The sequence below is a fragment of the Bombina bombina genome, chromosome 2 (assembly GCF_027579735.1).
Source record: "Bombina bombina isolate aBomBom1 chromosome 2, aBomBom1.pri, whole genome shotgun sequence".
NCBI classification, from domain to species: Eukaryota; Metazoa; Chordata; class Amphibia; order Anura; family Bombinatoridae; genus Bombina; species Bombina bombina.
The window spans coordinates 1,292,328,756-1,292,342,902 of NC_069500.1; the positions used below are offsets into that span (position 1 = coordinate 1,292,328,756).

General features: G+C 39.9%; 1 protein-coding gene across 4 annotated transcripts in view; it reads right to left on the reverse strand.

The window, feature by feature from the left end:
- BST1 (bone marrow stromal cell antigen 1) overlaps positions 1–14,147 on the reverse strand; it is a 275,199-nt gene that overhangs the window by 184,409 nt on the left and 76,643 nt on the right. For all 4 annotated transcript variants that reach the window (XM_053704123.1, XM_053704120.1, XM_053704121.1 and 1 more), the window contains exon 6: positions 2,889–2,965. In XM_053704123.1, the coding sequence (XP_053560098.1) occupies positions 2,889–2,965 (77 nt within the window). The remainder of the gene's footprint in view (positions 1–2,888; positions 2,966–14,147) is intronic.

The following is a 14,147-nucleotide window of genomic DNA, read 5'->3' on the forward strand; positions in this document are numbered from 1 at the left end:
GTCTTGATCTTTTGTGCTTCACATTTATATGAAAGAGAAAAAAAATGTGTGATGTCATCAATTTAGAAAAGCAAGTAAATAATGGTAAAACAGTAAACCTATGTATTCAGTGACCTGGTGATATGCTTAGTGACACCTGGGGCACGATCCGATATGCAGCGTCGCCCGCAAAAGCCGGCGACGCCGAAATTTGCGCTGGTTTTGTATCCTATATATGGCGTAACCTAGAAGTTACGCTCGTATATTTCTGCCTTCGCCCGTAGTTTTTTTGGGCCATAGGCAGGTATACCAAACCAGCGCAGTTTGGTATCCAATATAATTATATTAGGGTTAATATAGTTAATATCGTTATTATATTATATATATATTAAGTATAATAACCCTATCTAACTCTAACACCCCTAACTAAATTCTTATTAAAATAGATCTAATTAATATTAATATTATTAATTAAAATATTCCTATTTAAATCTAAATACTTACCTATAAAATAAACCCTAAGATAGCTACAATGTAATTAATAATTACATTGTAGCTATTTTAGGGTTTATATTTATTTTACAGGTAACTTGGTATTTATTTTAACTAGGTACAATAGCTATTAAATAGTTAATAACTATTTAATAGCTACCTAGTTAAAATAATTACCAATTTACCTGTAAAATAAATCCTAACCTAAGTTACAAATACACCTACACTATCAATAAATTAAATAAACTACAAATATCTAAACTAAAATACATTAAAATAAACTAAACTAAATTACAAAAAAAAAAAAAACACTAAATTACAAAAAATAAAAAAAATACTACAAGATTTTTAAGCTAATTACACCTATTCTAAGCCCCCTAATAAAATAATAAAGCCCCCCAAAATAAAAATTTTTCCCTGCCCTATTCTAAATTAAAAAAGTTCATAGCTCTTTTACCTTACCAGCCCTTAAAAGGGCCTTTTGCGGGGCATGCCCCAAACAAAACAGCTCTTTTGCCTGTAAAAGAAAAACACAATACCACCCCCCCAACATTACAACCCACCACCCACATACCTCTATTCTAAACCCACCCAAATCCCCCTTAAAAAACCTAACACTACCCCCCCTGAAGATCTCCCTACCTTGTCTTCACCCAGCCGGGCCCAACTCTTCATCCGATCTGGGCGATGTCCAATCAAGCGGCAGTGAAGTCTTCTTCCATCCGGGCGATGTCTTCAATCAAGCGGCAGTGAAGTCTTCTTCCATCCGGCGATGTCTTCAATCAAGCGGCAGTGAAGTCTTCTTCCATCCGGCGATGTCTTCTTCCATCCGGCGATGTCTTCAAGCAAAGCGGCATCTTCAATATTCTTTCTTCGCTCCTCCACCGCGGAGCATCCATCCGGCACGAAGACTAAACGAGGAATGAGGTACCTTTAAATGACGTCATCCAAGATGGCGTCCGTCAAATTCCGAGGGGGGAGATAGAGAGAGAGGAGAGAGAGGAGAGAGAGGGGAGAGAGAGGAGAGAGAGAGAGAGAGGGGAGAGAAAGAGGGGAGATGTGGATGGAGAGAGAGAGAGAGGGAAGAGAAAGAGAGGGAGAGAGAAAGAGAGAGGGGGGAGATAGAGAGAGAGGGGAGAGAGAGAGATGGGAGAGAGAGAGAGAGAGGGGGGGAGAGAGACAGAGGGGGAGAGAGAGAGAGAGGAGAGAGAGATGGGAGAGAGAGAGAGAGAGAGAGAGAGAGGAGAGAGAGAGGGAGGAGATAGAGAGAGAGGGGAGAGAGGGGAGATAGAAAGAGGGGAGAGAGAGAGAGGTTGAAAGAGGGGAGAGGGAGAGAGGTTGAGAGAGGGGAGAGAGAGAGAGAGAGAGAGAGAGAGAGAGAGAGGGGGGAGAGAGAGAGGGGAAAGAGAGGGGAGATAGAGAGAGGAGAGTGAGGAGAGAGGGGAGAGAGAGAGAGGGGAGAGAGAGAGAGAGAGAGAGGGGAGATAGAGAGAAAGAGAGAGGGGAGAGAGAAAGAGAGAGGGGAGAGAGAGAGGGGGAGCGAGAGAGAGAGGGGAGAGAGGGGAGAGAGGGGAGTGAGAGAGAGGGGAGAGAGGGGAGTGAGAGAGAGGGGAGAGAGAGAGAGAGAGAGAGAGAGAGAGAGAGAGGGGAGAGAGAGAGAGAGAGAGAGAGAGAGAGAGAAAGGGGAGAGAGAGAGAGAGAGGTTGAGAGAGGGAAGAGAGAGAGAGGGGAGATAGAGAGAAAGAGAGAGGGGAGAGAGAAAGAGAGAGGGGAGCGAGAGAGAGGGGAGTGAGAGAGAGGGGAGAGATAGAGGGGAGAGAGAGAGAGGGGGGAGAGAGAGAGAGGGGGGAGAGAGAGAGGGGAGATGGAGAGAGAGAGGGGAGATGGAGAGAGAGAGGGGAGAGAGAGAAAGAGAGAGGGGAGATGGAGAGAGAGAGAGGGGGGAGAGAGAGAGAAAGAGAGAGGGGAGATAGAAAGAGAGGGGAGATAGAGAGGGATAGAGAGAGTGCAAAAGAGAGGGGGGAGAGAGAGCTTAAAAGAGAGGGGGAGAGAGAGCGCAAAAGAGAGAGGGGAGAGAGAGAAAGCAAAAGAGATTGAGAGGGAGAGAACGCAAGGGGTGGGACCACTGTACTGCAAAAATTGGCCCGTGTGAACGGGCTTTAGGACTAGTGCACTAATAAAAGGCTCCCCTGCGTTAGGATTGTACATATTCTGCACACACCTATGTATAGACTGGCAGCTACTGTCCCCCTCCATCACTTGGGCTCTAATGCCACTGCACCTGCTGCACCAATGGTAGTTCCACCCCTGATTGTAAGCAATGCCATGTTTACATAAGAAGTTTAATATTGTTTTATTGCTTTTCTTTTATGCTTCATGAAAAATAATGCAATCAAGTAAAAAACAATTGCTCTTACCTAGGCACTGGGAACGCACCTCCAGGTGTAGAACCATTAAGCATTATCTGTATTTGCCCAGAGCTATGCTTTGCATACTGTAAAGTGAGATAAAAATCATTAATAGTAAATGATGTTTAATGCAAGCTTATGGAAATAATATTGTACCATCATATTTAAGTTTTTTGGCTTTATTGAAGGAGAGGACACCTCAAAACTAACAGACTTTTTTGTGGAAGAAATCAGAACAAAAATATATCTCACTCTGCATCTGGCAACTCACTTTTACATAGCAAAGATATTACCTATTGGCCCTACTGGTTACTTCAAATTAATTATGTTATTGGTTTGTCCCAAGTACTTTTTATTTATTGCAAGGTTAAATTAATGGAACTATTTGTGAAGTATCAGCCCCCCTTTTACGCAACAGTATTGCTGTATTAATTGCCTTCTTGCTTTTTTAAACATTACGGGCCAGGTTACAAGTGGGGTGCTATTTAACGCTCTGCTCGAGAGTTAACTGCGCTAGAAGTTTTTTGTGCGCGCCCGGTAGTTGAAAGTAAACTTTTTGCTAACCCGACGTGCCAAATAAAGCTGAACTTAGACTATCACACACAATAATCTATTCCCCCATAGAAGTCAATGGAGCAAAAAAAGTGGAGAAACACCCTACTCGTGCGCAAACCCCATTGCATATTCTCAAGTGCGCTAACCAGACATGAAAATATAAATATTTCACATTCCAGTGTTCTTCACATAGAAGAATATGTTCTATTGATTCATAAATAAATATTTCTACATATATCTGATGGTATAGTGGTTCAATATATATAAATATATAGTTTAGCAGGAAATAAGCATTCTCTGGTTTTGAAAAACAAATAGTATATTTTACTACGCTGCTTATTTCCTGCTAAACTATTATTCCTACTTTGCACCCTGGTGCCTACCTGACCAGTTTGCTTGTGTACCTAAATATCTATCTATCTATCTATCTATCTATCTATCTATTTATATATATGATTATATATAAGTATAGATATATACAGATACATATAGGAAAAATACTTAGAACATTGGAATGGGAAATATTTGAAGTAAATACATAGGGGTGGATTTAGCAAGCAGCAGATGCTGCTTAATCTGCCCGAAGTTTCCGGTAATCCAGGAAACTGAAGTTAAAAAGCAGCATTCGTAAGACCGCTGCTCCTTAACTTGTCCGCCACCTTTGAGGCAGACTGCAATCATCCTGATCAGATACGATCGGGATGATTGACACCCCCTGCTAACGGCCGATGTGCAGGAGGCGGCATTGCACTAGCAAATGCTGTCGGCATTTAGCAATGCAGGACGGACATGATGCGCTGTAGTGAATCATGCCCGCACGGGGTTTAATAAATTGACCCAATAGCGTAAACCTTTATTAAATATGAATATTGCAGAAATAGGTTTTTTCATGTAATCTACTTAACTACAAAGTGGTAATTGCATATATATATATATATATATATATATATATATATGTATATATATATATATATACACGTGTGTGTGTGTATGTCTGTAAATACATAAATATACATACAAATACATATGTACACAAATATATATATATATGTATATATATATACACACAGGTATATATATATACAGGGAGTGCAGAATTATTAGGCAAGTTGTATTTTTGAGGATTAATTTTATTATTGAACAACAACCATGTTCTCAATGAACCCAAAAAACTCATTAATATCAAAGCTGAATATTTTTGGAAGTAGTTTTTAGTTTGTTTTTAGTTTTAGCTATTTTAGGGGGATATCTGTGTGTGCAGGTGACTATTACTGTGCATAATTATTAGGCAACTTAACAAAAAACAAATATATACCCATTTCAATTATTTATTTTTACCAGTGAAACCAATATAACATCTCAACATTCACAAATATACATTTCTGACATTCAAAAACAAAACAAAAACAAATCAGTGACCAATATAGCCACCTTACACTCAAAAGCCTGCCATCCATGGATTCTGTCAATGTTTTGATCTGTTCACCAACAACATTGCGTGCAGCAGCAACCACAGCCTCCCAGACACTGTTCAGAGAGGTGTACTGTTTTCCCTCCTTGTAAATCTCACATTTGATGATGGACCACAGGTTCTCAATGGGGTTCAGATCAGGTGAACAAGGAGGCCATGTCATTAGATTTTCTTCTTTTATACCCTTTCTTGCCAGCCACGCTGTGGAGTACTTGGACGCGTGTGATGGAGCATTGTCCTGCATGAAAATCATGTTTTTCTTGAAGGATGCAGACTTCTTCCTGTACCACTGCTTGAAGAAGGTGTCTTCCAGAAACTGGCAGTAGGACTGGGAGTTGAGCTTGACTCCATCCTCAACCCGAAAAGGCCCCACAAGCTCATCTTTGATGATACCAGCCCAAACCAGTACTCCACCTCCACCTTGCTGGCGTCTGAGTCGGACTGGAGCTCTCTGCCCTTTACCAATCCAGCCACGGGCCCATCCATCTGGCCCATCAAGACTCACTCTCATTTCATCAGTCCATAAAACCTTAGAAAAATCAGTCTTGAGATATTTCTTGGCCCAGTCTTGACGTTTCAGCTTGTGTGTTTTGTTCAGTGGTGGTCGTCTTTCAGCCTTTCTTACCTTGGCCATGTCTCTGAGTATTGCACACCTTGTGCTTTTGGGCACTCCAGTGATGTTGCAGCTCTGAAATATGGCCAAACTGGTGGCAAGTGGCATCTTGGCAGCTGCACGCTTGACTTTTCTCAGTTCATGGGCAGTTATTTTGCGCCTTGGCTTTTCCACACGCTTCTTGCGACCCTGTTGACTATTTTGAATGAAACGCTTGATTGTTCGATGATCACGCTTCAGAAGCTTTGCAATTTTAAGAGTGCTGCATCCCTCTGCAAGATATCTCACTATTTTTGACTTTTCTGAGCCTGTCAAGTCCTTCTTTTGACCCATTTTGCCAAAAGAAAGGAAGTTGCCTAATAATTATGCACACCTGATATAGGGTGTTGATGTCATTAGACCACACCCCTTCTCATTACAGAGATGCACATCACCTAATATGCTTAATTGGTAGTAGGCTTTCGAGCCTATACAGCTTGGAGTAAGACAACATGCATAAAGAGGATGATGTGGTCAAAATACTAATTTGCCTAATAATTCTGCACTCCCTGTATATATATATATATATATATACAGGTGGCCCTCGGTTTACAACGGTTCAATTTACACCGTTTCAGAAAAACAACCTTTTTTTCCAGTCATGTGACTGCTATTGAAAAGCATTGAGAAGCAGTGCACCAGTAGGTGGAGCAGTCCGCTTGTGTTGCAGCAAAGCCAAGCAAGCTGAAATTAATCAGTTTAACCAGACCTGCGCTATCGAGCAGATTTCAAAGGAACAAGATCTTCCTGTCTATAAATCAGTCCAGATTGGAATGCATAGAAAGAACTGTTTGCAGAAAAATGCAAGTGAAATCTGTGTTGTGTGATTATTTTATTAGGTTTATAATGCTGTTTAGCAAACGTTTTTGTTCATTTAACTTAGTTTAATTATATATTCTGTGTTGTGTGATTATTTTATTAGGTTTATAATGCTGTTTAGCATTTAAAGTCTTCATTTCAAAGCTTTAAAAATAATGTATTAGGTGTTACTTATGACAATTTTGAGAGGGGCCTGGAACCTAACTCCCTCACTTCCCATTGATTTACATTATAAACTGGGTTTCAATTTACAACAGTTTCGATTTACAACCATTCCTTCTGGAACCTAACCCTGGTGTAAAATGAGGGCTACCTGTATATATATACAGTATATATACGTACATATTAATCTTTAGAGATGTCTATGGCATTTATTTATCAAGCCTTCAACTTACTTGCATTCGACGGCACCAATACGCTGCCTAAGATCGCCTAACATCACTGCCGCAGACCTGAATACGTTCTCCAAAATTATAAAAAAAGCTGTCAAAAAGCCGCGCACCAAGTACGGGGCGATGAGCAGCGGACTGTTGTTAACTAACAGTCATCGATCTCGCTGCTCTTCAGCTTTTTCCCAGCTTTATTGGTACCCTGTCACTAAACACCCACACTATACTATACTGTTTACCCCCTATACTGCCACTCCTGGAGCCCACCGCAACTCTAATAAATGTATTAACCCCTAAACCACCGCTCACGGACCCCGCCGCAATTAAATAAAGTGTTTAACCCCTAAACCGCCGCTCCCGGAGCCCACCGCCACCTACATTATACTTATTAACCCCTAATCTGCCACCCCCTACACTGCCGCCACTATATTAAATTTATTAACCCCTAAATCTAAGTCTAACCCTAACCCTAACACCCACTAACTTAAATATAATTTAAATAAATCTAAATAAATATTCCTATCATTAAATAAATTATTCCTATTTAAAACTAAATACTTACCTATAAAATAAACCCTAAGCTAGCTAAAATATAACTAATAGTTACATTGTAGCTATCTTAGGGTTTATTTTTATTTTACAGGCAAGTTTGTATTTATTTTAACTAGGTACAATAGTTATTGAAATAGTTATTAACTATTTAATAACTTCCTAGTTAAAATAAATACAAATATACCTGTAAAATAAAACCTAACCTAAGTTACAATTACACCTAACACTACACTATAATTAAATAAATTCCCTAAACTAAATACAATTAAAAAAAATTATCTAAAGTACAAAAACCCCCACTAAATTAAAGAAAATAATAAACAAATTACATTTTAAACTAATTACACCTAATCTAATCCCCCTAACAAAATAAAAAAGCCCCCTAAAATAAAAAAAAGCCCTACCCTACACTAAATTACAAATTTTGCCCCAAAGTAATCAGCTCTTTTACCTGTAAAATAAAATTACACCCCCCCAACATTAAAACCCACCACCCACACAACCAACCCTACTCTAAAATCCACCCAATACCCCCTTACAAAAACCTAACACTAACCCCTTGAAGATCACCTTACCGTGAGAAGTCTTCACCCAACCAGGCCGAAGTCCTCAACAAATCCGGCAGAAGTGGTCCTCCAGACGGGCAGAAGTGGTCCTCCAGATGGGCAGAAGTCTTCATCCAGACGGCATCTTCTATCTTCATCCATCCAGCGCGGAGCGGGTCCATCTTCAAGACATCCGACGTGGAGCATCCTCTTCTGATGACGTCTTCTTGTTGAATGAAGGTACCTTTAAGTGACGTCATCCAATTCTATCAGCCAATCGGAATTAAGGTAGAAAAAATCCTATTGGCTGATGCAATTTTTTCTACCTTAATTCCGATTGGCTGATAGAATTCTAATAGCCAATAGGAATTGAAGGGACGCCATCTTGGATGACGTCACTTAAAGGTACCTTCATTCAACAAGAAGACGTCGTCAGAAGAGGATGCTCCGCGTCGGATGTCTTGAAGATGTACCCGCTCCGCGCCGGTTGGATGAAGATAGAAGATGCTGTCTGGATGAAGACTTCTGCCCGTCTGGAGGACCACTTCTGCCCATCTGGAGGACGACATCTGCCGGATTCGTTGAGGACTTCGGCCCGGTTGGGTGAAGACTTCTCATGGTAAGGTGATCTTCAAGGGGTTAGTGTTAGGTTTTTTTAAGGGGGTATTGGGTGGGTTTTAGAGTAGGGTTGGTTGTGTGGGTGATGGGTTTTAATGTTGGGGGGTTTGTAATTTTTTTTTACAGGTAAAAGAGCTGATTACTTTGGGGCAATGCCCCGCAAAAGGCCCTTTTAAGGGCTATTTGTAATTTAGTGTAGGGTAGGGCTTTATTTATTTTGGGGGGGCTTTTTTATTTTGTTAGGGGGATTAGATTATGTGTAATTAGTTTAAAAATCTTGTAATTGGTTTATTATTTTCTGTAATTTAGTGTTTGTTTTTTTGTACTTTAGATAATTTTATTTAATTGTATTTAGTTTAGGGAATTTATTTAATTATAGTGTAGTGTTAGGTGGAATTGTAACTTAGGTTAGGTTTTATTTTACAGGTATATTTGTATTTATTTTAACTAGGAAGTTATTAAATAGTTAATAACTATTTAATAACTATTGTACCTAGTTAAAATAAATGCAAACTTACCTGTAAAATAAAAATAAGCCCTAAGATAGCTTCAATGTAACTATTAGTTATATTGTAGCTAGCTTAGGGTTTATTTTACAGGTAAGTATTTAGTTTTAAATAGGAATAATTTATTTAATGATAGGAATATTTATTTAGATTTATTTAAATTATATTTAAGTTAGTGGGTGTTAGGGTTAGACTTAGGTTTAGGGGTTAATACATTTAATATAGTGGCGGCGGTGTAGGGGGCGGCAGATTAGGGGTTAATAAATATAATGTAGGTGGCGGCGGTGTAGGGGGGGCAGATTAGGGGTTAATAAGTATAATGTAGGTGGCGGCGGTATAGGGGCGGCAGATTAGGGGTTAATAAGTATAATGTAGGTGGAGGCGGTGTGGGGGGGGCAGATTAGGGGTTAATAAGTATAATGTAGGTGGCGGCGGTGTAGGGGGCTGCAGATTAGGGGTGTTTAGACTCAGGGTACATGTTAGGTGTAAACGTTCCCATAGGAATCAATGGGATATCGGGCAGCAGCGAACATAAGCTTTCGCTGCTTTCAGACTCCTATTGATTCCTATGGTATCCGCCACCTCCAGGGCGGCGGATTGAAAACCAGATACGCTGGGCCGGAATAGTGGCGAGCGTACCTGGTAGAAAATTGATAACTAGCAAAAGTAGTCAGATTGTGCCGAATTTGCATTCGGAACATCTGTAATGACGTAAGCATCGATCTGTGTCAGGCTGAGTCCGGCGGATCGTATGTTATGTCACAAAATTCTACTTTTGCCGGTCTGTAGGGTTTGATAACTAAGGGGAATCAGGCTCGCCACAAGTACGGTGCGGAATTCCAGCGTATTTGCGGTTGACGGCTTGATAAATAGATGCCTATGTCTTTATCTCTATGTTAGAGCCCTTTGCCTGACTTTTTTCTAGCATCTGAGACCTCATATCTTTAGAACTTTTTTGTGCAATATTTTTTTAGATCGTTATGAGTGTAAGTGTACTTTGTAATGTATGTTTGATGAACTTTGTGACACTTTTTTGTTTTGCGAAACAATTAACCAGAGCTCTGAGGTCGCGCTAATCCAATGCACATTAACTATTAATTGCGCTCAAACCATTGTGTTTATTTTCAACTTGTATTACAAGCGAAAAAACCTGAAGCACGCAAACACCCACGATAAATTCCTTTTTGCTTGTGCACAACTGTTAGCACTCCACTCATAATCTAGCCCTATTTACACAATGTAGCATTTAATACATGATCAATAAATATGTTCTGCACACTGCTGTCTTCAGGTTGTTGCAATAAAAACTATAAAGTTGGCTTTACCAAGAGGTCAAGATGGCAACAGCCTTCAGTTATACATATAGTTTTTTTTTTTTTTTTTAAACTGGAATTGTGGGAGTGGGGATTCAGTCTCTATGGCCTCAGGGCCCTTGGGGTTAGAGAGGTCTGGGGCATTGTTATGGATTTCTGGGTGAGGCAAAACAATCCAGATGAATGCCTGGCAGATGGTGAGTGAAGTTGCACTGCGTTATGCCACTAACAGTACTTGAGCTATTAAAATCGTGTGTTAAAAGAAGATCGCTTTTTTTGTTGTCAGGAAGGGCAGACTGCGCAGTCTTTTTCTACCGCTATATGATCACTTTGCACCTAAGACAAGTATTTTAGCATTTTTTAATCTGTAATTCATGAGCCCGCTGCCTTTCTACAATGTATCTTCCTGATAGACTGTTAAACGAAATCACACCTTCGAGAATACGTTTTTATAGTATACATGCCTCCCTGGAGTGCTTGCTCCAACATTATGTAATTTATAGTCATGAATTCGTGTTCCAGGTTACAAGTTCACTAGGCACTGTAAGTTGCCTAATACTACTTTTCAATTCAACATATATAATGTATGGCAAATATATGCCGATCTTTATGTAATGTAATCTTTAAACTGTAAAAAATATAGGTGTATCCTACATGTCCCTTGGCAGCTGCCTACTTGGCCATGCTGGAAAATTGCTGTGTACTAAAATAGCTCCTTAACTTCACAGCTAAACTTATAAAAAGGCATGTTTTGTACGTATACCACCTCTCTCTCCACTCACAGCCCTTCCTGACTGCCCATTCTATTTTTGCTAAAGTGCTCCAATCACCAGAGACAAGACCTTCTTTCCTTGAGACAGGGGCAGCTGCAGGGCCTTCACCACCCGTGCCAGGTGGCATTGATGCAAAGCACACAGCTCACGATCAGTTCTCCTAACCTTCACCTGAAAGCACAACTTACCCCTTCTGTGACAACTCCAGCTTAGATCTGCTTACAACAGAGCATCATGAGAAGACATCTACACAAAAGTGCTACACAGGAATAGACACCAACACAGAAGACACGGAGTGGATGGACTCTTAGGAGCAGAGTTCGCCCTGCACTATCATAGCCCTGAACATTGCAGCAAGGGATTGCAGCCTAATCTCAGGGAGTAGATTAGGCATTTTATTTAGGCACTGACATAGACACTTTATCTCAATAAACCTATTACATAGGCTGGGCCTCTGTGACTCCTGCCATATCACAGAGGCCTGCTCCTGAGATGGCTCAAAAATCAACACTGGAGGTGAGATTGACTTTCTTTTTTCTACATAACAACAATATACCTGCATGCAAGACACACAATAACACCAAGGAATTTTCTTATCTTTGGGAACTATATCTTCACCAAATTAACCTGTTAGAAATAATGGTCTTCTCCTGGCTCCATGGTCTTTTGAGGCGAAGTCCATTGTCTGCCATTGTGTACTGTCACCACACATGCGACTTTTGATTTACCAAAATTTGTATTTACCTTAAAAGATAAGTGAGTGGTGCACAACGCCATCCACTATTAAACAGATTTGTTGCAGTTAATACACTTACCTTTTTTACCTTAAACATTGTCCCCTCCCAGTCCTGCTTTCAATTTTTTTTACCATACTAAACTTGTGCTACTGTGCCATTTTCATTGCCCCTAGATCTCATAAGTTTTGCAACCAGGCCATTAACCTCATCACTATCAATGTCAAGGGCCTAAACAGTCCAGCAAAAAGATCCATAGGGGTAGATTTAACAAGGAGCGGATGCTGCAATCTAGCACCATATTTTCCAGAGGCGGCGGACAGCAATCAGCCCGATCGGATATGATCAGGTTGATTGACACCCCCTGCTAGAGGCCGATTGACTCACTAGAAATGCTTGTGCAATGATAAATGCCGACAGCGTATTCTGTCTGCATTTATCTATGTGCAGTGGACATGATAATTCGGCCCCATAGTGTTCAAAGAGCTAACCTGATTAAATAGTCAGATCTTATTTCTCCAAGAAACACCCCTTTAAAGGGAAAAAGAATAAAAATTATTACAAATACCCTACTTTATTTGCCTCTGGTTCAAGAAAGAAGCACAGAGTGGGCATTCTATTGCACCACTCAATCTAATTTCAGACACTACACAGAAAAAAAAGATGCAGACAGACAATACTTAATTTTGGTAGGCGTATTATATGGGTATCCCATATACATTAGTTAATATTTATTCCCCAAAACAGGATCAACACAAATTTATTAAGAACACAGTGTTCGTGGGGGGAGATTTCGTCCTCTTAAACCATATACTGGATACCTCAAGCAGCTCAGTCAAAGATAGCATGAACATAGCAAAACCTTTTACAAAATATTACAGCACTTTATATAACATAGACAGTATAGGTTCGTAGGCTAAATGCCCCCAGAACCAAACAGCAAATATTCTTATATTTAAGCCTACTTGAGGGATCTGCAACTACCCAAACTTAGTGCAGAACACAACATTTTTAGATTCCCCAATCTGTGCCAAAGAAATGCTATCTGAGGTAAAAGCCCTGATCCTGATGGGCTAACCCCAAAGTATTTTAAACAGTATAAATCTTTGCTAACCCCACATCTACTTAATTTTTCAATTAACTTATTCACACAAAGCATCTTCCAAAATTCATGCTAGAAGCTTATATAGTGGTGCTACACGAAGCCGGCAAACCAGAAGACAAACTAGAAAATTGTAGGCCCATGTCTCTCCTCAACACCGATATCAAGATACTAGCAAATTTTTTGCAAACATGCTTAATAGATTCCTCCCAAACTTAATTTCCATTAGATCAGGTCGGCTTTATGCCAGGTATAAAGGCTAAGGAAAACACCATGAGAGTGCCGCCCTTGATAGCTCAAACCAAGTCACATTCTCTACCAGTGGTCCTATTCTTGACAGATGTGGAGAAGGCCTTCAATAGAGCTGATTGGTCTTTACTGAGCAATTCTATGGACAGAATTAATTTTGGCCCTAAATTCTTAGATATGGACTTAGAGCTGTACTCAAGTCCTCTCTAACTCCTTTAGCATTTATAACAGAACTAGAAAGGGGTGCCCTCTATCCCCCTTACTCTTCGTTTAATCTGCTATTCCCAAACTACTTTGGAACAGTATGGGAGTGTATCCAACTTCCACCTTAATCTTGCAAAGTCTGAACTTTTGAATATTGCGGCCCAACAATCCTTTATTGATTATATCATCAGGTAACTGTAGTGCACCACAAATTAAAATATATATATTTTTTTTTTACTTTAAATTTTCTGGACCTCTTTACTTTTAATTATCTTTGTATGAAAAGGGAGATATCAAGGGATTTATCCTCATGAAAAAATAAACCCTTATCCTGGTTGGGGCGCTTCAGAATAATCAAAATTATTATACTTCTTTGAATACTCTATTACAGGCAGATTTCTTTCCCATCCGGGTTTATCTCCCAAATCCAAAGAATGATTGAAGAGTACATCTGGGCTGGAATAAGACTACTCCAGAATTGTTATAGTTTACAAATATAGATAATCCCTTTATTATCCATTCCCCAGTGTTGCATAACCAACACGGTTATATTAATATACTTTTTACCTCTGTGATTACCTTGTATCTAAGCCTCTGCAGACTGTCCCCTTATCTCAGTTCTTTTGACAGACTTGCATTTGAGTCAGTTAGTGTCCTCTCATAAGTAACTCCACGGGCATGAGCACAATGTTATCTATATGGCACACATGAACTAATACCCTCTAGCTGTGAAAAACTGTCAGCTGCTTTCAGCTAAGAGGCGGCCTTCAAGGGCTTAGAAATTAG